This window comes from Calidris pugnax, unplaced genomic scaffold, assembly GCF_001431845.1.
Source record: "Calidris pugnax isolate Ruff unplaced genomic scaffold, ASM143184v1 scaffold188, whole genome shotgun sequence".
Taxonomy (NCBI): Eukaryota; Metazoa; Chordata; class Aves; order Charadriiformes; family Scolopacidae; genus Calidris; species Calidris pugnax.
In genome coordinates this window covers 13105341-13131397 of record NW_015091257.1, presented here as the reverse complement: position 1 = coordinate 13131397, position 26057 = coordinate 13105341, and the positions used below count along the sequence as shown (strand labels likewise).

The 26057-nt window shown below is 38.4% G+C and overlaps 2 protein-coding genes across 3 annotated transcripts in view; one reads left to right on the top strand and one right to left on the bottom strand.

The window, feature by feature from the left end:
• CTPS2 (CTP synthase 2) overlaps positions 1-26057 on the top strand; it is a 76372-nt gene that overhangs the window by 31237 nt on the left and 19078 nt on the right. For both annotated transcript variants that reach the window (XM_014960286.1, XM_014960285.1), the window contains exon 14: positions 25880-25976. In XM_014960286.1, the coding sequence (XP_014815772.1) occupies positions 25880-25976 (97 nt within the window). The remainder of the gene's footprint in view (positions 1-25879; positions 25977-26057) is intronic.
• On the bottom strand, positions 511-2991 carry S100G (S100 calcium binding protein G). The gene is made up of 3 exons (XM_014960288.1): positions 2956-2991; positions 2546-2705; positions 511-759 (listed from the first exon to the last, which is right to left on the bottom strand). The coding sequence occupies exons 2-3, from the start codon at positions 2675-2677 to the stop codon at positions 646-648; spliced, it is 246 nt and encodes an 81-aa protein (XP_014815774.1). The 5' UTR covers positions 2678-2705; positions 2956-2991; the 3' UTR covers positions 511-645.

Here is a 26057-nt window from a genome sequence, read left to right as displayed (position 1 = left end):
CCATGAATTACATGTGGGAAAATACGTATGTCACAGGGAATTGTGCAATTAAAAGGCTAAAACTGCACCAGATAAATGTAATGAATGTTTTATTTGTAATGGCAATCACTCAGTTCCTTATTCCTCACTCAGAATATGCTTAGGTATTCCCATTTACAAGAGTCATAATTAAAAAAGTACATACATGTAAAAAAAAGTACATGAACTTTTTAGTGCATGGAGTGTTGAATTTTGTGAATGATGAAACTGAACTGGGAGAAGAATTGGACAATATGCACTAGAGGACATTCCTCAGATGGGATGATGCATCTTTCCTTTTGTATGTTTTAGAAATCGTTTGATTTGAATTGCTCTAGAAGTCAAAATAATAGCTCAGGTAAAGCAGGGCTTGTTAAATGACACTTTCTCAAATGTAGCGTGAAATAGAAACGGGTAGTTCTGAACTAATTGTGACACGCCTTGTCTGGAAGGTGTGGCTAGCGAACACGCAGGAAACACAATACAAGATATACTTTGTTTTATGTCAAATCTTTATTCTGTACGTTTTAAATTCATAACAAATCTGTGGGTTTAAATGTAGGTATAATACGCATGAACGCCGGGCTGTTCTCCTTCAAAGCAGTGATATTCATTCTTGCAGATGCCTTACTGTCCTGTACCAGTTATCTTTTTTATAAGCATCACAAACTCATCAAAGCTGACGCTTCCATCGTTATTTTTGTCCAATGATTTAATTACGTTGTCAAGTGAGAATGAATCCTGTTTTTATAACAAAAGAATTAAGAGAAAAAAGAAAGAATAAAATAAATAGATTGCCATGCCAATAGATTGCCTTTTCCTACAAGGAATATTGCCAGCAAGTGATGCAGTCAATAACAGTCAGTATTACTTGAAGATGTTACTGATAATGTTGTATTTACCAGTTTTACTGGTTAAACTAGAAATACAGTGCCTGCTATTGCCTGCCAAAAATGTTAACCAAGATATGATAACCATTTTAGAAGTATCAAGTATTACTCAGGCAGGTTACTTCATTCCTGTGGGTAAATCTGGAATTTAGGAAATGGAGCAGATGGAATAGCTACAGCATGTACATAGTCACTGATAAAAATTAATACGCATACCACCTACTGCTTTATTAGATACTAATTTGGGGTCTGCATACACTATTTGAAAACGTGTCGCTACTTTTTTTAGGCTTTTGACCAGGACCTGAGAGTCTCTTTCCTTCAGCTTTTTCTCTCTTTACTAGGAATACTGTTGGAAATTTCTTGCTAATGTATTACATCTAGTTTAGATTAGTGGCTCCTTCTATTTGTCGTATCTGATAAGAGCACATGTAACATCCTGATGCAGTGAGTATTCTGGTAACATCCCTGATCAGGCTAGTTAAATAATATAAAAACATTTTTGATTTATAATTTACATTTTTAAAATGTTTTTTTCTTCATACTTTATGTGTATGCATGTTTTGTAATGTCCTGTCCTGCTTTTATGTTGATTTATTAAGGTGCCATATAGTTCTGCAAACAGAGTAGATACTTGAAAATGTTTGATATCCAGACAGAAAACATAGCTATTGCTTTTCCTGAAAGCTTCCATTTCCACATATCTGGGAAAATTAGTATGGTGCCAAATTGTCTCCAGCTAATATAAGAAGTATTATATTTCTCAATTTTCCATCACATTTCCTATAAATTCTTGGCAATTCATTTCTGAGGCAATTAATTTCTGATGTTTTTTAAGGGAAAAAACCTTTGGTTTTTATTAGATTTTTTTTTAATTAGCCACTTCATGTTAATGAAATTACTAAATTGGATTACTGTAGTTCTCAAAATACTGGATTTTTGAGGTTGCAAGTTCTTTCAGACCACTCGCAAAAATTACTTTTGTCAGCTATCCAAAACACAGCATCTAAGGATTCATTTAGCAAAAGAATCCAAATTGAGTCCTAATGCAGTTCAAGAAAGGTTTGGCAGATAATACTTATGAAATTGCAATCTAGCTTTTTCCAGCTACAGGAAATGGGTATTTCTCTCTCTAGCTTGGTGGCAGCTCTTTTCTTTACTTGGCATCTGTCTGGAATAACAAACCTTTTATTTTGTGTTGGTGGGAACTTAATCTAGATAGAAGTTGGGTCATGTCTCTTACTTTTAAATTTGTCCCACTAATCTATTTGGTTTATAGATTTTTCTATATATTTTCTAGATTCAAGATGTATTGTTTAGACTGAAACAAAAAATACTTTATAAGACTCAGATGCAATATTGTAGGTGAAATTTGGTTTACATAAAAAACCCAAACAAAACAGCTTCTTAGGTTTTTGCACAGAGCTTTATCATAAACTCCCTACTCAGATATCTGTTTGGAGTTACTGTTCATTAATATGAGTGAAGTTTTATAAGCTAACCCTTATTTAAGGATTATTTATGGAGTCAGTGAAAACATTTGGGCACAGTAATCTGCCTTGCCACATCATTGCCTGTATTTCCTTTTTCCTATACATTTCATAGGAAACACAGTGAACATAATGAGTGAAACTTACCTTCAGATACTGTGAAAATTGGTTCTGAAGTAGGTTTTTCAGCCCACCAATGGACAGTGCACTGGTGCTACCCTCCATTAAAGCGTACTGGGTAAAATACTTCAGAAGGTTGTCATTGAGTAAATGTTCCATGTTTCTCAGATGTTGTCTCGAAGAATAACTGGAAGCAAAGCAGAAAATAACAATCCTGTGCATCAGAATTTTTAAATGCATCTGACACCCTGTTCATTCTTTTACGAACCATTTGAAATTATTAATACTTAACCTACATAAAAAAGAGGGGGGGGGGAAGCGATGGTGGGTTTTTTTCTTCCTGTAAAACTGGATCAACTCTCCCAAGAAAAAAAAATATTTTAAGTTAGGTTCAAAGGTTAGGTTTGAAATACCCAGTATATTTAGGTTAGGCTTACCTCACTGATAATCCAGAGCTTTCAAATGTATCCAGCAGAAGTGAGAGTCGCAGATTGGGGCAACCTTTATAGTTGCTTGCATGCTCCACCCTAATTATGAAACAAGCATTTGTCATTGAGTCAGTGCACTAGTTTTACTGTGTTTTCAATAGTCAAAGGAATAGGATACTTTAGCAATAGAAATGAGTAATATTTTTTGTTATCTCTGCAATGGCTCAGCATCAGCATCCACCACTGCACTTGATGTAGGTTTTCTTGGTCTTTGTAGACCACCCTGGAGAGGTTTTCGCTCTTAAATTTGTATATTTTACACTTCAAGATGTACCACACCCAGAGAAGCCTGAAAAAGGCTCCTATGGGGATACACATACCATTTGTTATTATAATGGTCTTTTGGACCATGGTAAATATAAATTCATTTTTAGAAGATCCAGATAAATAAATAAGATATGGAGAAGCTACTTGCCCTTTGTGTGAGTTGATAATCACCAGTGCCAAAGCCAGTTCTCCAAATGTTGTGCTATTTCTTAGCACAGGAGAGTGATGAGTTTGTTCTGGGGTAATATTTTGGTTGCTACTATTAAGAATCAAAACACTCCATGATGTGAATGAAGAAAGACTGGGGCATTCTAAATGGGAAAGATGAATTTAAGATTCTGAAAAACGGTTTCTTCTTGAGAACACCATTGACTGTCGTGTTCTGCAGGTTCTGAAATCCGTTGATGGTCTGTGGTGCATTTTTGAGTGATATTCAGCCTGTGGTTGATGCTTTGTGACCCAACACTGCTGGTTTTGCAACTGATGAGTTGCCGGCTCTGGTTTCTACATGCTACTTAATCTGTCTGATGTCTGCTTTTGTCATTTTTGGGTGCTTAGCTTCAGGATTACTTACTAGATCTTTCACCCTGTGCATCTCGTATTGAGAATCAATCATCATTGCATCACTCTACAACTTTGAGCCAAGAGCTTTGTGGGTCTGTGGGAGACAGATGGGTTGGGAAGGGTGTTTTTGGAACTGCAGGTATATGGGTCTAGGGTTCCATGGCAGGTTAAGTAGGAGGTTTCCTGGGAAGACTAGGCAAGCTTTGCTAGATTTATTTTGTAGATACACACCTTGCATTAGCAGCCTGCTTGGATGTGCTTATACTCATTTCCCAAAGTACCATGGAGAAAAGTGTTAGAAGAGTCCTCCAGAGATCATATTCTGATCTGAATCATCATTCATTCTTCCCTTTGCCCTATAGTGGGATCACTGGTATTTATGTTGGATGTTTTAAATATGCCTTAAATAATGAGGACTCCACAACCTCCTTATCTGGTCTATTCCTTGTGGTTCCTTATCTTACTATTAGACAGTATTACTAATGTCCATGTACCTTGCTGCACTTAAGCCCGTAACTTCTCCTGTCTCCACAGATAGGGAGAACAGACCTATGGTCTTCCTTCTTCAAATGGCCTTTAATGTATCTGAGAAAACCCATCCTCCCTTTTTTGGTTCAGAAATCCTAGTTTAGTCTTCCTTTGGGAGTCCTGTTTCTTGGATCTCTGCATCTTTTCTTGACTTTCTCCAGTTGGTTCTCCTCCTGCTTGAGGTACCATGTCCAAAGCTGTACAGTTTGTTCACCACTCTGAGGGCTCATGGTGCTGGAAAATTAAATAGTACCTGTAGTACTTGGTTGATGAGGAGGATCCATATGTCATTTTACAGGGCTACAGACCTTTAATAGTGGAAGACTTTATCAAGTTTCTTGATGTTTTATTTCAAACTTATTGTGGGAAGGACAAGTACACTGGTTTCAAATTCAGCTCAAAAGCCTGGCATTAGCTTGAGGATCAGAGAGCTGGGATCAGACATCCCACAATCTGTTCAATCCAACTGAGGGATGAAGCTGGAAACACATTTTTCCTGTATTTGCTTTTTGACTCAACAGAAAGTCAGGAGCTGCTGCTTGCCACTAGCAGAACCTCTTCTGCTGCTGTGGGACATGGTGGTAGCAGTGCAAGCCAGTCTGGGAGTCCTGGAATTGAGTGCATTGTATGGGTTAGGGCAAGACCCATATGCCAGAGGCATGAACTGTATGGTTGTTCGTGACAGCAAGATACTTATAAGTCCTTTTCTCTTCCTCTTCTTTCTGCAAACGAAATGAAAAACAAACATATTTCTCCTTCCATCTTGTTTTCTGCCTTTGGTAGATGATGAAATTTGATTAGTGGTGCATGGCCAGCTGATCTGCTAAGTCTGCTGCTCCCTGCTAAGTCTGCTTCCCTACAGCTTCTGCCTGTGGTAGCCTCACCGCGCTTAGTACTTTATCTCTTTTGGAGCAGTGTCAGGAAGCTGGTGGGCCTCATGTGTTGTTGACATTACAGTATTTGCAGAACTTTTTTTTAAAGTATTCAAATGACTGGTCTTTACTTGTACCAAAGGCTCCTCTCTGTCTTAAAGATGTAGTAGTAAGATGCTTAGTAGTATGGAAGAATAATTCTATTTCAAGGGATCACAACTCAAGGAATTCAGGACACTAACCTTGTTAATTTATTCAGGGTTCATTAAAGAACACCATCTAATTGCAAGATAGCGTAACGAGTTTTACTCAAACATCTTCCCGTGGAAGTGAGACACCAATGTCTGGAAATGTAGGTGACCTGCTCAAGAGTTGCACAAGAGTTGTGTGCCACATCTGGGGTCTCCTTAGGTTAGCTTTATTCACAACGCACTGTAATCTATAAGAGGTTATCTGAATGAGAGAGTGGCAGAGTTGGGGTTTGCAGTTTGGTGTCCCAACTCTCTGTTGTCTTCTCTCTCATTTAGACTGCAGTGCCCTCCTCCAATAATTTGTGTGGCATCTCTGAACTCTGTATCGGAATCAGCAACAGAACTCAGTTTGACAGGCCCCAGTACGCTGCCTTTGCCACAACACCCCTTTGCAGGACACCTGAAGGGTGCCTATAGAAGAGCTGGAGAAGGACTCTTTGCCAGGAAGGGTAATGACAGGACAAGGGGAAACGGTTTTAAATTGGAAGAAAAAAGATTCAGATTAGATCTCAGGAAGAAATTTTTTACTATGGGGGTGGTGAGACACTGGAACACGTTGCCCAGGGAAGTTGTGGATGCCCCATCCCTGGAAGCGTTCAAGGCCAGGCTGGATAGGGCCTTGAGCAACCTGCTCTAGTGGGAGGGGGGCTGGAACTTGATGATCTTTGAGGTCCCTTCCAACCCTAACCATTCTATGATTCTATGATTCTATGATCAGTGCTATTCTGAAATAGGTACAGTTTATCCAGTCCAACCCAGCAATGGCAGAATGATATCCAGGGGTAAGGAGTTCTGCTCACTGGCCAGGAATTTGAACAAAAGTAGGGGAAGACAAGATTTTACTTTTGTCACTGTCAGATGATATGTGAGTAGCAGACAGCAGCATTTATCCGTGTTGAAGAACAGCACTTGTTATCAAGCTTTGATGTCTGTGCAAGCTGTCTCCTAGTGTAGAAGCAGCAGTCGGATTTGGTTTACAGTGTTTTCCTGCTGTTTCTTGGATGTATAAATACATATTGTTCCTGCAGTTTATGACATAATTCAATTGGGTTTGCCCTGAGCTAGAGAAATCATGTTAGTAAACACCATATCCTTTTGGAATTGACATTTTCATTGTGGCTTAGGTACAAAGCCATTAGCAAAAAAAGAACTAAGTTGATCGTGTGTTGTAAGTCTGTTTAGGGATGCATCTCACACACACGTCCTTGGGATGATTGTGTGTCATTTTCTTTCAGTGATGGTGTCTGCAGATTCAATATTCACACAAAATTGGCTATTGCTGAGTATTGCCCTCGTAAGCTGGTTTGCTGGCATATTTGGAGCGAGCAATTCCAGTCACATTGGACAGTAAGAGAATATAAGCTGCAGGGATGACTGAGGTTTGGGCAACACTACTAAGTTTAGTAGGAGTGGTAAATTTTATGGCATCATGGTCACACGGTCTTCATGCGCGTTTAATGATGGATTAAGTGGGATGGTAATTCAGGTGCTATCTCTTTTGCCCGTGTCACATCCTTCCTGCCACCATTGATGGCTGAATGCTATGTAAATCTGTGCTCCTTGTTTACTTTAAAGTGCTGGACTATAAATTGGGTTGGTCTACAAATAGATTTCTATGCCATTCACTGGCACCGTTGGAAGGCACAAGGCACCTTCAGTAGGGGTGGGGCTGTCACCTGGGGGCAGCAACTATCTTGGTCATCCTATTTAATCCTCTGCTGATGGGTTAACGCCCTAAGCCTCCAGTATTTTTCCAGTTTCTTCTGTGTATTTTATTGTGGCAGCTTCACTGTTATTTCTGTGTGGGCCCAACTACTTTAAAGCTAGTTGAGGAACCTCTGTGAGGCTTATATTACAGCCAGACCACAGTATAGAAATGTCTACTGTCAAGGTGAAATTGGCTATAATTGGAGAACGTATGTTTGTGGATGTTGTGCATTTGGAAAGAAAGAGCAGGAGGTGGTTTTGTGCTTAGTGTTCACTTATTTCTACTTGTATACCGCTTGTGCATCATCTCTAGCTTCCAGACACCAGTCACTAGATCAAAAGCCCTTTGTTAACTTTGGTTACTTTCTGGACTGGAAGTGGAGAAGAATGATGGGTCAGTTTAAATAAATTGGGTTGGATTAGGGACTCTGGAACATACGATTTCTTACCTGATTTGCAAAGAAATCTTGCACAGGTGTCAAGTAGGTTTGATTTCTTATTAAGTAAAGTAGCAGAGCAGTATTTGTATAGAACCAATGCTTGTATAAAGAATGTACGTGTCATGCCTGTTTTAAAATACCAATCCCCATGTTGCATCTGAAGTTAGATATGGAATACATACAATAATAGATAGGTAGGAATATACTGTTTTAAAACAGTTGTACCTTAGATAATTTGCAAATAATAAAAGGAAAGCCATGGAGATGCAGATGTCTGCTGCTACCACGATATGTATTCCTTTTGACTATAAGGGCTTTGGTGAGTTCTGCAGAGAATCAGTCTTGCAACTGCAGTCATCTTCAGACATTGTTGTCTGCAAAAAGGAAAAGTCTTTAACGTTGAGATCCTGATAGTCTACTACATGGGACCTTGTTCAAGGCACGTTGGCAGATGCTGGAACTAACTCTAGTGCAAATGGGGGAGTTGTGATAGAACTTTTCAGTGTTGCCATTGCCATGTGTTCTTACTGCCAGGCTAGGAGGAAACAAAGGAGAGGCTGAGAGAAGGAGCATCCAGTTAACAAATTTTCTGAAAAACATCAAATAATTATGTGTGAGAAGTTCAGCAAACTGCATGACAGCCGTTGTAGAGAACCTGGCATTGCTTTGAGGTATGGAACTGTTAGATGGAAGTTGAGGATGGGTTGTAAAATCCTTTGTGTGTCACAGGTGATGCATTCCTTATGTTAAAATTGCCATTGTTTGTAAAACCTCCAGTGGTGACGTGTGAAAGGCTTGTCTCATCTCACAAATTATGATTGAACTATATGGGTTATCCTGACAAGAGTTTCTTCCAGGCCCTCCCTTGTTACACTATGACATATACCTAATGAGACGTTGAAGGTGTCTCCTTAAACAGAACTGGGTGCGGCTGCTATGGGGATGAATGATTTCATACGATGCGTTGTTTGTAGTAAGCTTTAAATTGGTGATTCATTGTAGCTATATGTGTCAGCTTTTGCTGTCATATGTGCACATGTGGCAGACAAACTATTATATCGCTGAAACTCCCTGTGATGTAGATACTCTATGTTGCAGGAGACAGTTTTGAGGGAGAATATGTCTCAAGAAGAAGTTTTATCCTTCCACTCTGAACCTTGCCTCATACAGCAGCGCAGTAAGGTCGTTGCTGCCACAGCTGAAATTTACAGTGAGTGTAATTGCTGAAACCCTAAAATATTTTGTTCCTTCCTAAACTCAGATTTCTTTTTTGACATTCTTAATAGTGCTCAAAAATGCATAAATCTCCATTCCAGGAAGGCACATATGTATTTACAGAGGATTAACAAAAATCTTTCAGGTAGGCCAAAAAAATCTAAGTGACGTAGTACTGTACAAGGGGCACTAGAAAGTTTGATATTCTCCTGATGATATTAAGTCCTTTCTCAGCTGTCCTCTGACCTGGGAGATGCCTGTACTCTCTAGATGTCTCAGCTCTATTTAGGAACTCTTCTTCATTCTGAAAATTAAATCGATGAGGAGACACAGAAGTGTGTTGTGCAGTTTGTTTTCAAAGCATTGTTGTTGCTCTTAATGCAAACCCTATGAACTGTTCAAACAGAGGTGAACCTAATAAACTGCATGGGCACGTAATGTAGGAATTACTCGGCACGGAGATGCCTAAATCCCAAAGTGAAAATACTGGTAAAAAACTCCTTTGCCCAGCTTTCTTCTTTTCTAGAAATACCTATAAACTGTTTCCATGCAAGTCCACTACTACTGTTTGTCAATGTAATAATCCTACTAGTGAGTCAGAAACGACACATCTGGTTGTCTCAGTCCTGGAAGGGCCTATTCCATTATGTATTCTCACAGCTTTATTTAATGCCATTTCATAGAAAGGGGCATGATATGATGTGAGTTAGAGACACTTTCTTTTAAAGCAAGCCTGGAGATGGTATGGTGATGTGATAGGATACTCTTGATTTTCTTTGTGTGCATGTGGGGAAGATGGGGAAACCTGGCTTCTGGCTTCCCTGTCTGAAACAATTTTGCCTTTTTCCATTAAACAGCAGGACCTGGGAGAATGAGCATTCTGAATTTTTGGACCACCACATGGACCACCATGCACTCTTGTGTGGATGTCTTTGTACACTGGGTAGGGACAGGGGGCCCTCAGCACAGTTATGATGCTCAAGCCCCTAGAAATTGGGCACTTAAGGTCTTGTATCAGAATTATGCTGCAGTGACCCTGTAGGTCACTGTGACCCTGCTGCAGCTGAGCTGGCCTCACTGCTGAAGTAGAAGGGAATTATTGAGAGAGTGCCACACACACTACTGAGTAAAGGTGCTTGTGCTAGGGAATGACCACTTGTTGGGGAACATGGCAGCAACCATGAGAGGTGCTCTTATGGAGAAACAAATGGAGGTCATTTTACAAGGCTCCTGTGGACACACCCTCTGAATCTCCCTGTTCAAATTGTTTACCTTCAGCACTCTGTAAGAACAGTTTGATCAGCCTCGCTGGCCTTGGCAGGGTCAGCAGCACAAAATGCTGTGGAGGAGAAATAGCATAGTGGTAAGAACCTTGGAGCTCTGATTCAAGAGGAAGACGCACTTATATGCACAGGTTCAGCTCCAGTAGTTGCAAGTTCTTAGAAGTCTGCAAGTGTGCCATGCCATGTAAAATCAGATAATTAGTGGTATTCTAGGATACATTTCATTATCAATGTGAAACATAACAAAAATGACGTTGGGAAGTAATGGCTTTACCTTTGACATACAAATCCCTCATCTGTTTGCCCTTTGATGTGGTGATTTGTAGATATAATAGATATTTGCTAGATTCTTTCCAAAGGAAGACTGTCAAAATGTTCTTTAAGTGAGTTACCATGAATAACTTTGTTTCAGTTCTTTCTGATATGAGAGTTTGGGACAATGGAAGCAAAAGGCTGCTAGAGAAGTCTCCCCTCTCTTCTGACCAAGTCAAGAGGTACCCTGGGACGTGAGGGAAAACCAAAGATTAAATCAGAGGGAACTAATCAGGCTTATGAGAAGAGTAGCTATTGTCTAACTAACAGTATAGAGCAATAAGTTGTCTAAATATTTTATATGTGATTATGGCCTATTGAAAGAAATGAAGCTATTGCTACTTAACAAAAACTGTAGTCAAGAAGGAATAGTGCTTGTGCACCTAGCTTAACTTTATATTTTCTGATTACCTAATGTGATTGCTAAATCAAAGCCAAATTATAATAAATTAAATAAGTAACAGCAGTAGTAGTTTGGAAGTTCTCAGTTTACACAGAAGTGTCAAACAAGCAGTTTATAAACAACTGTAAAACAAAACTTCAAAGAAGTAGATTTGCATTTTGTTATAAACTGAAATTAACAGATTATCACTGTCAATCATAACTCATTTCTCAATTGTGCTGGTGAGGAATCCAAGTATCGAGTAAGTTGAATTGAAGATTCAACCTCCAGTTTCATTTATTTTAGGTTAGTGACTAGTCTTGCCTTCAATACAGAAAGGCTTTGCTTTTTGCTTTTCTTTCTTTCCTGTAATACACAGAAGTTCACAGCTAAGCTGTAACAAATTACAGTTTTAAGAAAGTTTCTTAAGATTCAGAATCAAGAGTGGAGAAGATTTTCCAAAAAAGTTTTAAGTGTCTTTAGCTTGTAAGGGTGTGCACCAGGTGCCATGTGGAGCTTGGCCTTAAGGCTAGCATCACTTTGGAACAGACCTTTGTAAGCCCAAGATACCTGTGCATGCTGTGTGGCCTTTGTATGTCAGAACTGCTAAAACATCAAAAAAGGAGAAACATTGTTTTTCCTCTGAGATGTTACTAAAGTTGATTTCTCCCAGCACCTCTACACACTCACTTTCTATTGTCCTTCACACCCTAGGGTTAAAAAGTCATAGTATCTAGCTATGAAGAATCTGGAAAAATAGATCTGAAAATAATGAAAATACATGTATAAAACCACTTCGTGATTATTGCATTGCGGCTAAAAGATAATATGGATTTAATTAGCTGTGGTTTCCATTGGGATTATAATTTGGCCTGGCTAATTACAGAGATGCTGCATAGGGATCTGAGACGTAACTTGCCATGAAACTGTTAAGATTGGTCTCCCCTGATGAGAAGGGAACCCAATAGTTGCGCAAGAGCCTGGCAAAAATACCGAAGCCTCAGTATTGCTCAATCTGTAAAATGAAAAGTAAGTTTTGACAAATCACAGCAGACATGCTGTGTCTGCAAACAGCACAGATCAGCAACCATTGCTTTCTTGCACAGCTTGACTTTGTGCAAAACTTTTTTGTCCTGTGGCAGAAAAATGCTCTAAAATTCCTCAAAATAATCCATTGCAAGTAGAGATAATTAGATTTCTTGCAAGGTTTGTGTTGTCTTGCTGTTTCACTGTGAATGTGGAATAGTAAGTGACAGTATACAGAAATGATATGAATCCTGTAACACCAAATAAATTACTGGTTTTCAAACTCAGTATGATTAGCAACATTATGTGGTGAATATATTTATATTACCACTTTCTCACCCAATTTAACTGCTTTTCGCCTGTGTTTTCTGAGATGGAATTTACGTGACAAGACAAATGTGTTGTCTCTGTCTTCTTGGGGGCATTAGAGAGCCATTACTTAAGGAAACAATGGAAAAAGTTTCTAAAAATTCTTTCTTCAGTGAATTTATTTAATTTCTTCTTCATCCACCATGTCCTTGCAAATTAGGAAAACCTGTAGTTCAAGTGAAACGTAGCACTGGGAGGACCTTTACTTGAGATAACTAATTAAAAAGAAAGAATGGCACTTTCCTCTTAGAATCCAGATTGAACTGATGAAATATATTTGTGAACTGAGCACACCTATGGTTATATCACAGGTAGGAGATGTGTTTGGTGTTCTCCAGTGCATTTCATGGTATTGCCTTTACTCAAGGAAAGCACACTGGGGCAGACCACAGCTCCATCTAGATCAGAGGCCCGTTTGGCCCATCACCTGTCTCCAATGTCATCTATGAGCAATTGTAGAGCAGCTGTACGCTGATGTTTCCCAGTATATTTTCTCGTGTCCTACAACTTATAGCTCAGATGTTTTCACACCAGAGAAGACTGGAAGACTTAAACTGCCCAGTATAAACTGTAGCCAGCACATACATAGGAAGTGTTACAATGATCACCTCTGTTGTGGTTTTTCTTCCTTTTGTAATTGCTAATAATGGTGAATAGCTTTTGACTGTTACTGAGTATTGAACTGACATCTTCATAGAACTGTCTATTGTAGTCTTAAGGTCCTGTTCCCAAGGAGCTGTGATGAGCTCAAAGCCTGTAACTGTGATGTGAAATTAAGCTTGTTTTATCCCCTGTGCATGGATTTATATTTGATTCTGCTGAATTTCACCTGATGATTTAGTCTTTGATCACCAAGTTTCAGAAGGTCTTTTCATGATTCTTTGTAGTAAGCCATCATCTTTATTACCCTCAGTAAATTAGGTGTCACCTACTGTTCATTCTTTTTTCTTTGTATCAAATAAGTTGATTGTACTATTCCTAGAGCCTTGTTCAACTCTACCAGTGAATTTCTTCCACAGTGAAAAACTGAATTGTATTCTACTCTTGTACTTTATCTTTTAACTGGATTTTGTGTGTGTTAATCCCATAGCTGCTTAGTTTTTTTATAAGAATCTTTGATGACATGTTCTACATGCCTTTATATCGTCTGTTAGAAATCAAAGTGGACTTTGATTATCAACCAAATCTCTCTTATCCATGTACTTTTCCTCTGAAGAACTTCCATAGTTAGGTGACAGACAGACAACCTCCCTTTACAAAATCTTTTTGGCAGTGTCCCAATCTGTTAAAGCTACCCAGGTGCCCTTTACTTCTATATTTTTGTTAAAGGTTCTTATAGGTTGCATGGCATGGACATGAGGTGTTTCAGTCTGTAGATCTCTATATCTGCTCTGAAGCATTTGCGACTTCAGAGTCTTTGGGTGGCAAGGCTGCTGAGATGTTATTCACCGTAGTTACTAGATTAGCTATTTCACCCTTCAGTTGCTTCAAAACTGAGTGATTACCATCCGTTTCCACTGATTTTTTACTGCCTATATCATCTATTTGTTTAGTAACCACTTCTTTTAACACTTCAATTTGAGATGGGACACATCAGCCTCCCATGAAGAAAGGTTTTAGCTTGGGAATGTCTTTCAAACTCCTTGACAGTGCACACAAGCAAAATGCTCATTTTTTTAATGCCATGGTGATAGCTTGAGTATGAGTTTTATTTTATTTTTTTTAATCCTGATAATTGATTAGCTCTGCAATTTCAGATTTTTCACCTTAAATGAAAAAGAATGAAAATTAATTTACTCTTAGTTATTGATGTCTTTTATAAGTTGCTTCTCGAATATTTAGGGCAGAGTAATGATTTGGTATTTATATATTCAACTTAAAAGTGTTTGTGCTTCTTTATTTCATTTGGACATAGATAAATTTGGAAGGAGGTTGTCCAGATCCCTTAATACTGTGATTATGTCACTGAATGTAATGCCTCCAAAGCACCTCCTCCACAGCCGTGGCCCCAAAAAAACACCCACGCAAACAAGCTTGTGGAAATTGTGTATTAAAAAAAAAAAGATAGGAAGCATGAAATAGATCACCTGTATACTGCAGTTTACGTGTGGAAAACTGTATGAAATCGTGTTCTATATTATGAATGCCATTTCCATAGAAGTTTCTCCTGCCTAGATAACTGACCAAGTTACATTACAGCACAGGCCTTGTTAGAAGCTCACCTGGAAATGTGTGAGTTTCTGTATTGTTAGTTGCCTTGTTTCTAAACTGCAGGAGCAAAATCAGGTGTCAGAGAAGTCTTGGTTCTGCCAGTTTAAACAAATCACTTAATCTGCCTTATTTTTCTCATACCAAGTGGAGGTAATGAATCACACTTGCCTTTGTAGTGTCTTGATACCTGCAAAGAGAAGATCTGCGAAGCTGAGGACATCCACCCTGTTCGTAACAGCCTTGTAGTCACCCAGGAGTGAGAACTGGAATTGAACTTGTGCCTAAAAGTGCACAGGCAAGAAAAACCTGAGCAATTCAGATCGGTTGCATAGTTGTATTGGAGGGTGGATTTAATGAGATGTGAGTGGTCTGTTCGTTATGTTTTGAACTGTATAATTTTATTTAAAAATAAAGAAAAAAAGCCAAAGTTCTATTTTTAAAACATGCCCCACTATCAAATTATCTTTGGAAGCGAGGTAGAAGAATAATACAAAGGTTCCCCCAAAAGGAAGACCTTTTTTATTAAATGAGGTTTTTTGTTTTCTTAATTCTATATTTATTTGCCTCCCATCCTTGACTTGTATGTGCTGAGAAGGCGTTCCATACTCTGCAGTTACGCACTGAACAACAGAGCTGCATTTGCAGAACTGAATTTGACAGTGATTCACTTCAGAGCCGTGCTTTTTAACTAGGAATTGTTTCTTGTGCACCCTAACTCTTCATTCTGCCATTGGAAACGCAAACTATTAGAGGGGCAGGTGAAGGATAAAAGCGATTTTTGTATGGGCACCGTTAAATAACCGATTACTTTGTCAGGTTGTAGCAGTTCTGTGTTTTGTCTGAGAGCTGGCTGCTGTGCCAGATGCAGTGCTGCGTGTGATGCTGTGCCGGCTGGTGACACAGCCTAGAACTTTTGCTGTGTGGCAATATCTTCTGCTGGTTGCATGGTAAACAGTTGTAGCATTTGAGTGGATCACTGCCTTATCTGTTGAATCGGTCTGTACCCGGCCACCCACACTTTTCACAGGGGATGTCTGAATTGTGCTGGGTGTGTTCATGTGATGTCATGTTCATTAAATGCTTTTTTGATTTGTGCTAGTATAAAGGTGACATTATTCTATGGATGTTACATTCTTAGAAACAATGTTGGTAAAATATTTCCTGTAGGCTTTCAGCATCTTGGTGCTAAATGAGAAATAATCTGAAGATCATTTCTCCTTCTTTTTGGTCTTTTTGCTAATGGTTTTCCACATGCATGCACACATCCTCTCTGCTTCTCTTCTTACTTCCTTGTATGTATCTCCTCCTATCTGATTATATCTTAAAAGTGTGTGCCATATTCATCTCTAAAAATGAATATGTAGATTTTCAATTCTGCTTTTATAATCTGTTAGCAAACAAGAGCTTCACAGTCATGCTCACAAGTCTGTACTGTCATGTTAACTCTGGATATTGTGGTTGAATCCAAGCATCCTGGTGGTGCTCACTGGTGCTTTGTTGGGGGAGGAAATCATTAGCATTTGAGCTCTGCCAATGTAGGTGGCATGGATGCAACTGGGCAAGGCACTTATCTTTTAAACGCAGTCTGAACTTGTCTCCTGATACCTATATAAAGACAATTAACAAAAGCAAATTCCAAAAAATTCATGTCATTTGAAGTTAAGGGGGATTGAGTTAATGTGCTAGGGGGAGGATTACAAGGACTGCAGAATTAAATTAAGATTTGGACAATGATATTTATCAGGTTTTTGGAGGAGGCAGAACAGACAAAGTGAGACAGGAGGGATCCTGTTCAGAAGGAAGACATCGTAGCTTCTGCTTGAAATAAAAAGGTTTTGAATTGTAGGTCATAAATCTTCTACCAGAGTTAAGATTCTTCCAGACAAGATGGTCTTAGGCCAGCCGAACCTTTTCTGAGTGGAAACAGGAAACTATTAAATGTAATTTAATAGCTTGTGAGTCAAAGCATCCCTGAAATGGCTGGCAGAAGCAATTATGATAATTGATCTCTGCTATGATATTAATATATATAATTCCTTTTGGTTTTCTGAAGCTGGTGAGATATGTAATGTTGTTGGATAGACAGTAGTGAAAATACCAAGGTACTTTTTTGCAAGATAATCTCGCTGGTTAATGTTGTATTATTGTAATTATCTATCTATGCTGTCTTCTTTTTTTTTTTTTGTTCTTGCATAGTTTACAGCATTTTAAGGAAATCCTAGAATTAAAAGTCAGTGCCTTGATTACCGTCATATGATATACAGCACTTGTTTTAGTTCTTACAGTTCTCCAGCTGGAATGAGAAATGTTATGATGTGTGTGTGGGAGGGAGGATAACGACTCGTGAAAGTAATCTCCACTACTGCTGTCTCTGCTACTACGTGGGGGAAAGAGAATCCCATTACTCTTTGCTGGAGAGCTTTCTAAGGGACGAGATGTCCATTCTGTATGACTAATGAGATATCCAGCATTCAGGTTTTTCTCTGTAATTTCTCTGTAATTTTGGCCAAATTACAGGCATGAGAAACTCAATAGGATAAGGTACTTGTATTGTCTTGGGTATGTCATGGAAGACAAGTAGTAATAATTAAAATTATAGTGATGGTGCCAGAGACTTTCTGCCTAGAAATTGCCTGTTACAATATGTCTGTTATGCAATTGGTCCATAAGATTGTCACTACTAGAATGTCTTAAATTGGTAACTTAAGGGAGAGGACCACTAAGCAATGGGGTGGCCAACTTCAGTTCTATAGGTCCTTTTATTTTGTATGCTTTTGTTATGGGAAGCAGAATGTTACTGAGTGATAGAGGTGAGGGAACTGGCATGACATTTAAACAGGAGTTAAAACAAAACAGAAGCTTCCAAAGGGGAAGAGGGAAGGAGGGCAATACAAAAATGCATATAAAACATTACAAGATATCAGCATAGTAGATATGAATCTCTGTTTAAACAACGATAGTGCTTACCTTCCAAAACCAGTTACTTTAGCTTGCACAGTGTTTGTTATTCCTGGTTGTGATCCTTTGTGAGATGCCATTTCAAAACGCAAGAACAGAAAGAAAGAAAAGGAGATGGAAGGTAGGAAGAAGCATGACTATACTGTAAATGAGTATGAGAACTACTCTAGCTTTCATTATCTACATTTCTTCATTATCTATATCTATCTTGGTTTCCATTAATTTACAGCTTAAATGTTAGAAAGAGTTGAAGAAAAATAGACTTGCTCATCAGAACAAATTGCTTCGATTAAAGGTTACAGTGGTTGGCATGAGCTGGTTGTTTTGTGTGGTTTTGCAGGGTGGACTCGGCTGAGCTGTTTGTTGAACGAATTAGATCGGCACAAGATTTTGGCACCAGGAATAGAGTAACATTTACTTTTACAAACTGTCTGCAGTTGTCTACAACTTTAGTGGAATTTTTTTGCAAAGATACACAACCTGCAAAATACCTTGTAGAAGTTTAACATATTTGCTCAGCAGTATCTTTAAAGCATTTCAAGATATTTTCTCACTACTTTGTCTTTACTTGGGATCTTTGGTTGTATTGTGGGGTTTTTTGTTCTTAGACGTTATGACTTAAACATTAGGGATTTTTTTTTATGAGTAAGTATATTCTGTTTTCCTTCTTTTCAACTGATTTTCATAAAATTCTCACCTATCAGAGATTTAGATCAGCTGGTAGAGAATTCTTTTCTTGATGTAGAAGTGCCATGTTTTAAATTCTGGTGTTTGTTTCGAAAGCTGATCAATCAATCATTAAATCTCATGGTCTGCCACTAATCTTTGGTTATGATAGAAAGCACGGTATCCTAATTGTGGAAGGACTGGTAATGGGCTGCTTCCTACCCTATCTGTAGCATGGAAGTCCTTATGGAGCTAGAATGCTTTTTTATTTCTGTTTCATTCATTTACTTCAAATTCAAAATAAGGCATTTTCTTGTGATAGTATCAAGCAATGTGATAGTATCTTTTTTTTCCCTTCAGTTTTAAACCTCATTTTAATGATATATTAACCAAATGTACAGTAACAAAACTTAATTGGTGCAATCATCTTAAACTGTATGCATGAAGTTGTTAATCAGTCATATGTTGTCAGATTATGTAAAAATGATTTATCAGGCTGAATCACAGACAGAGTAAAATAGAAGTTAAACAAAAACAAAGTTCAGGTTTGTATTCTTATGACTGACATGGATTTCAAGCTCTAGATAGCATTTGTATGCCTTACTTTCCTCTGGGAGTAGAGCTCCTACTTGAAGACTTCCAGTTTCTTTTTCAATATCAAAGTACAGTATTGTATCATTACCTTTCTTCTTCTTCTCAAATAGCTATCCTTTCAATAGGATGCTTTTCCATCTCCAATAAATTAAAGAAATAATCTACGGATGTATTTTATTTCCATTGCAACAACTGGTATATTTTAGCATGTACACACACAATTTCAACAAATCTGGGGCAAACGTGCCTCTGCACCTGCCTTGGCAGGCCTGAAGAAGGAGGATGGCTTATAAAAAATGGCCATGGGTTGCTGCTCTGATTAGCATTTGAGATATATTACTCAAAAAAATTCTTTCAACTGACCCAAGACCTTTGCAGGGATTTCTTCTAAGCTCTTAAGTTAGCTGGAAAGTTTTATAGCACAACAAAAGTACCTTCCAAGTGGAATAAAAATTAAAATAGGTCAATCTATAATTTTCTACTTACTGCCCACTCACTTCCTTTCTAAAAGAAATGACTCAGTTTCTGCATCTCTGATCATCAAGTAGCAAATCACCACTGGGCAGATCTGGAAGATGGACAGGATATCAGGATGATTGGTGACACTGTTCTGTGAGAAGAATCAGTGCTTGGAATCCAGGGAGTCTTGCTTGCAAGTCTGGAAGTGCTCTGATTACATTAGAGAAATAGGATGGAAAACAGTTGCTAGTTCTACTCCTGTTCCCTATGAAGATGCTGATTTTTATTGCGAATGAACAGAGTTTCTTCAGTAAATACTAGGCTACTGTGGATCATGGTACTGAGTGTTGCCTGGAAGCTGATACCTGAAATTCTCCCCAGTGAGGGTCTGGAGCAGTGAGCACTTGAAGTAAGCAATTTTCCTGCTTACTTTCTTTGAAGTAAGCAATGCTTTTTCTGCCTTGCTTGCTGAAGGCAGAAATAACTGATAATGAAATTATCCTAGCTAATGCTACCTTGTTAATGAATGAGAAAGCAGTGGAATGGGCGCTCGCTCATGCGAGGTAACTGAGGGTAGAGGGAGTACACAACAAGGTGGACAGTTTGGAGGGTAAAATGTGTGCTGTGCTTTGTTTCTACGAAGGACAATCTCATTTCTCCTTGGCTACTTTGCAGAGCTTAGCTAGTGGGGCTTCTCCATGGCTGAGTCTTCATGGCAGTTGCCTGTAGGATATAATAATTCCCTGAGTCGGAGACCATCAAGCGTACTACTGTTTAAACAATCTTGGGCTGTGTTTGTTTATCCCCATCTTTGGGGGATGTTTTGGGGGTTGTTTGTCTTATCTTTGTGGCTGAGATGTTTGATGAAGGGAGGATCAGGCTCTGTCTCCTTCTGTAGGTCCTTCCCTCTGCTTTAGAATACTCAGAAACACAGACTTGCTTCATGCCTTCCTCCCTCTGATAAGTGGATTTAAGTGAATTTGCTATGGGTGAAATTTCACCTACTAGCAATTTCAGTTGGAGCAGTCCCCCACAAAGGCAGTGTCAGAGTTCTGGTCTTTTAAATAGATGTATGTGATAGAAAGAGAAGGATTTATCTGAGCTACAGACGTGCTAATCTTCCTGAAATTAAATTAGTGAGTATTTGGTCATTAATTGTAATGTGAGCTGGACCAGTCCAAAGCCTGAGAACACTCTTCTATTTCTTTTTAGTTATACAAGTCTATGGCAAATCCTGCACTTCCTGGCATGGCATGACTGGCACTCTGGCACATTTCTATAGCTAGCACTGTCTCACCCTGTTCTTTTCCCTAACATTAACAGTCTGAAAAATTTCCACTTGATTAAGTCTTTAAGCTGACTCTGAGACATGTGATTGGAATAACTAGAATGAGATTTAAAATGCTGTTAAGCAATATCTATATGGGTTTTGCATATCAACATCTCCATTAACTTTCTCAGTTCACTGCACTATGCTTATAAGTGAGTAAGCACTGTTTGAAAAAGGAGTTACACCCTTTATGACTTTTTCTGAAGAAAATGTTACAAAACATTCTGTATCAGAATTTCTGCTTAGTCTGGCAGAATCTTTCTTAGAGAGTTTTTAGGCTTTAATTAAATAAATGCTCTAGGGCAATTACTTAGTTCTAAAATAAGAAACAATAAATCTCTGGAAAAGAGGATTTCCCAAACTGGAAAATGGTTGACAGTGAAATGGTATGGGATTTTAAGAGTTTGAGAAATTTATACTGATATTTATTGGAATATTTGGATACTGTGCTGTAGTTTCATGAAGAGAGTGGAGGACAGGATTTTTCAAACTGGTTACTCATGTTGCTATGTAGCTGCATGAACCAGTTATTGATGATTTCTGCTTTGATCTTATACATTTTGCTGGTCATCTTTCTGAAAACAAACATTACTTCAGTCAGAGTAATGGAGCACTGAGGAACCTGAAATCTGCAAGTGGCTTTATGGCAGCTTGTTCCATCCTAGAGGGCTGAGTGCTTTAGATAGATGGGCAATGATGGGGTTTGCTTAGGACTAGGGTATCTTTGGGGGACAAGGGAGTGAGCGCTTCTGGCAGATCTGTGATCCTTGCACCTTCTTTCAGTAACTGAAAATGTTAAATCCCTGTTTTTGAATGAATGGGGAGTACCTTTTTGGTTTACTTGCCAAGGTGGAAAGCTTTCTGTACCGCTCTTAGTGTTACATCTGTCAATTTTTTCTTTAAAATGTTTGTACTATTGTTTCTAAACAATATGTTATTATAAACATCCCACAACCATGGCTGGGTGTGTTTACTGATGAACTGGTGATTGAAACTGATCAGATCAAATCCAGCAAGTACTGACTAATTCTGCAGAGGAATGATGCAAGAGTCAGTAAAAGAATGGCTTCTTGTAGTTTGGGTTGAGTCCTTGTCAGTTTGTGTTGCTGGGATTTTTTCATAGCCATGTTCAGCAGGGATCAATGTTCATCAGTACCTGTCACTGTATTTCCTGCTCCTGTCAGCTTTCCCTCTGACTTTCCCTCCGTCTCTTCTGTACTGAGTGTCTTAGAGCCTCTTTACGGTGGTCAATTAATCTTTAGGGTCAGAGCTTCTCCTGGTGCTTTGATCAGCGCTTACATGTATAGCAATTTCTTTCAGCAGTGACAAATCATTTGCTCACCAGACAAAGAGTAAAAAGGCAAAAAACCTAAAAACCTTCTTTCAAAGCTGACTTCCAAGGAGTTGTTCAAATCAAGTAATGTCTCCTTCCTCCCTCCCTCCCTCCTCGCTTCCTCTCCCCTGAAAAAAAACGACCAAAACCACCAAACAAAACCCAAATAGACAACTCCCCCCACCAAGGAATCAAGGTAGATATCTTGCTCAAAATGGCATTGTAGGATGTGAGGCAAAACAAAGACAAAACTTAATGGTCCTGGGATGATTAATAAAATGATAGGTGGTGGGTTTTCAGGGCCTTGGTTGCTCTTTGCTGAGTGTCTGGGCTTGAGAGGTTTTCTCATTAGCTTTTATATGTTTCCAAATGACAATGAAGCGATCCAAGCAGTAGATTTCTGAAGGAAGATTGCAGTTCATGGGTAGTTAAAGTCACTGTTCATCGGTAGTGTGATTTAATACTGATCAGACAGTTTTATATCTAGAATGTGCTTTGTGTTACGTCAGAGGGATTCGTGATTTGTTTCATTTTGGCTGTCTGCCAGGTATTACATGAACTCTGTAAAATCCCTGTAGTGGTAGCAGTTTTCAGAGTTTTGGGTAAGAAAGACCTAATTAATACCTTATCTCTTCTTGCACCCTCTCTGCTGATGCTTTTTGTTGCTTGTGGTGCCTGTTGTTCTGTGCTGTTCTCTGCTCTTCAAAGAACTAATGCATAGTAGAAGCTGACTTATTCTGTGGCAGGAAGCATAAGCTCTTTGAAGAATATATTCAGTTGCATAGTTGTGCAAAATAACCACCATTTGAAGGTTCATCTTTTATCTGATCAAATAAATTCTGTAAAATATGGCAACATTTTCCATAATATGAGTTGCTTTTTTTGAAACTTATTGCTGTCCTTGGGCTGTAGGGCAGCAGTGGCACTTCGCTTTCAAAAGCTTCTTGCACAGACTTTGTTGCAGAGAAACTCATGTAATATATAAACATTGAGGGCTGGGAGTGATAGTTGTGTTGCAGAAGTTTATCAGAGCCAAAGAACAGATCAAAGAGGAAGATTCAGAGTCAGAGTAGCCCTGAGGTATTACTTCATAAGTAGTTCCTTTCCTCACCAGACTATATAAATTAATATTTTAAGCCTTGTCTATTTTTTTACTATCCTAAACCTAAAAATCTGGGGAAGATGGAGAGCTGGTTTGTAATGCACATATCAATAACAAAACATGTACACCCAGTAATCTGCTTGATCTTGATACTCAATACAGCTGTCATATTGGCAGAAAATCTGCCACAGATAGAAATAAGATTGAGGAGTTGTATCATGAAGTGTTTCTTAAAAGACACCTCAATTAAGACTTAACAGACCTTAGTGAAAGTTTTAAGGGTCAGATCCTCTTCTGAATATATGCCCCTGACCACACTAAGGTACCTGTTCAGGCAAGGAAGCAGGTCTTTTAGAAGGCAAAGATTAATTGAGGAAAAATGTCCCAATCTTCCCTGTGAGGTCATTTCTCCACTGGAATTTTTGTCGGGCTTGCAGCCCCATGTCGAGTTCTGACCCAAAGGATGGCAGAAGCCCTCAGCAGAGCAGATGAAACTGTGCTTTCACAGCCTGGCTTCATTCCAGGCCATTATCTAGAGCTGTAGTGGAACTCATGAGGATCCAGTGGTTGGTTTTTGCCTACTGAAAGAAGGAAAAACTGAGAGTGTGGCTGTAACCTGTTTGAACTGATACGCTCTGTTTAATGAAGGAGACCACGTATTTTCTAACTGATGTTTCTAAGTATTCCTGGAGAACACATTTAAGCGCAGTGAATTGGTGAAATCTGCTATGGACTGCATAGACAGGTCCACTTCATTTGGATCCAGTGTTTTAGTTGAGGAGTTTAAGAGCTCACCAATGTCCTTCAAGAAGCTACCATCCCACTCATTGTAACACTATGCTTCCTTCTCAAAATGTTTTGATACAGTATCTTAGCACAGCAAAAACTGGAAGGGGAATATAGTGAAATTTTTTTTTTTTTTTTTTTTTTTTTTTTTTCTGATAAGGAGGTAGACTGTAAATCCTTGGGTATTGCTGCGATTCAGTTAGCAAAGTTACACGAAGACATCCTGCCCTGAATTTATAGGAAGAAGAATCTAAAGCTGAGGTTAGGGAACAGGATTTAGGTGTTTGATACGCTTTTGAGAATGAAAGAATGTCTAATCTTTAGCCTTCAAACATACAAAAACCCAAACAAACAACAACCCACTCTCTCCATAGTTTTTCTTGTCATCTGCAAATATTCGTTAAACACCTGTTAAAGTGAAATTTTTGTAATTGGAAGAGAAGGATATACATGAAGTACTTCATAACTGCTTGTTGGCACTTCATCTCCATTTGACAAGAGTCAGGAGCACAACTTTAAGGTTATCTGTAGTATGTGTATAGGCAAGTAAATGACATCTCATGGAACATGTTTGATTTCAGAACGTCAGAGTGTTTGACATATACACTCAGCTCGCTGTATACATTCTAAGCACTTCTGATGTCCTCTGGTTTCATGTGGCAACTACTTCAGAAAAGAAGAGAAAGTAAATGGAAGGAAATAAAGTAAAATTAGACAGTCTCATATTTTTAGTAATAAGGATGTACTGAATGATTTATTACTCTTTTTTTAGTTTGTGGGGTTTTTTTAGCTGAATGTGCTGCATAGTCCTCACCATCATGATTTGGGAGGTAATTAGGGGATTTGTAATATCCCACTGGTTTGATCACAACTTCTGCTGATGACATTTTATAATGAGTATATAGCTTATAAATAACATTTTGAAGGTATAAGGTTATACAGAGATAATTACACAGCTGAAATGCATTGGCACAAGGCCAAAGGCTAAGCACTTTCCTCCATCCCTTCTAAATTGAATAACTTCACTTTATGAAGTGTATCATCAGAAATTGTTTTCATTACTCCCAGAGGGCAAATTAAGGTTAATAAAAATCCAATTCCAGATTACCCATATGTGTGAATATTTGTATTTTTAGAACCTTTCTTTGTCAATTGTATTCCTCATAGAGTGTGTATATGTGAATACAAGCACGTAGGTCATAGTTTCAGCTCATCTGTTCCTACAGTTTTGAACTCTTTCACGTCTTTCTCTCGAGACTTCCTCTAAACATGAATGTGAGACTGAGCAGCCATTGTTTCTCACATCCCATGAATCCTACCATCCTGGATTCCACTTGACCCACGTAGCAGTCATTTGACCCACCTGCCTCAGTCATCAAAACCAGTATTTGTATATCCTCTTCTTTAAATGTTATGTTAAATAACACATTCTTCATACAAGGCAACCCAGTATTTTGTGGATTCTTAGGCAATAAATTAGTTACAAATATGATCTGAAATAGCACACATGATGGAGTCACCTCTTTAGCACTCCGTATTTACAACATTAGATTATAGTCTTGTTACAAGTGCTCTCTTTTCATTCTGCTTCTTCATGCCCTTCTCTTCTCCCACTTTTAAAAAGGGGATTTCTGCTGTCTGGATAAGACAGCTCTTTCTGCCTCTTGGCATAAGAAAGAACAGTGTGTATGAAGAACAGTGTAGGAAAGGGCCAAGTGTACAGGAATATTTATGCAGAATAATTTTTCGGCCTCTATCACTGTGTGGTTCAGAGTCTGACTTTTTCAGAGATGATGTCTTTATCAGTTGGTGGATTTTCTTTCTCTATGAATTCATCAGTTTTTAAAAATCTATTTACTCTTATAGCACCGAGAATAGCTTTTGGCAGAATTATCCTATTGCTAACGTTCTGGTGTCTTTTTTTAAAAGAAGGGTTCTTTCCACCCTCAGAAATAAATTAAGGAATTAATAGATTGCTTTTGTTGATCTTAACATTAAATGAAAAAGTTTCACACCAGTTAGTTAATATTCTGTCTATTATAGTCCCAGTACTGAGAACAAAGCATTAGGAATACCAAAGAGAAGTCATAATAGGGAATGCTTGGAGTAAAAATAAATAATGTTACTATTTATAAATCTATACAACCTGGTAAACAATTGCTGCATAATTGTTTTTCTTTGTTGGATGAAACAGTGCTTAAACAATTTTTTTCTACAGGTTATTGACATGCCAGAACACAATCCTGGAGATATGGGTGGAACAATGAGACTGGGGAAGAGGAGGACTGTTTTCAAAGCACAAAATTCTGTTTTAAGTAAGTTACATTTCTGCTCTTACGACTTACCTTTTGGATAGGAGCTCTGCAACATGGCAAAGCAAAAACACCAAAGCACAT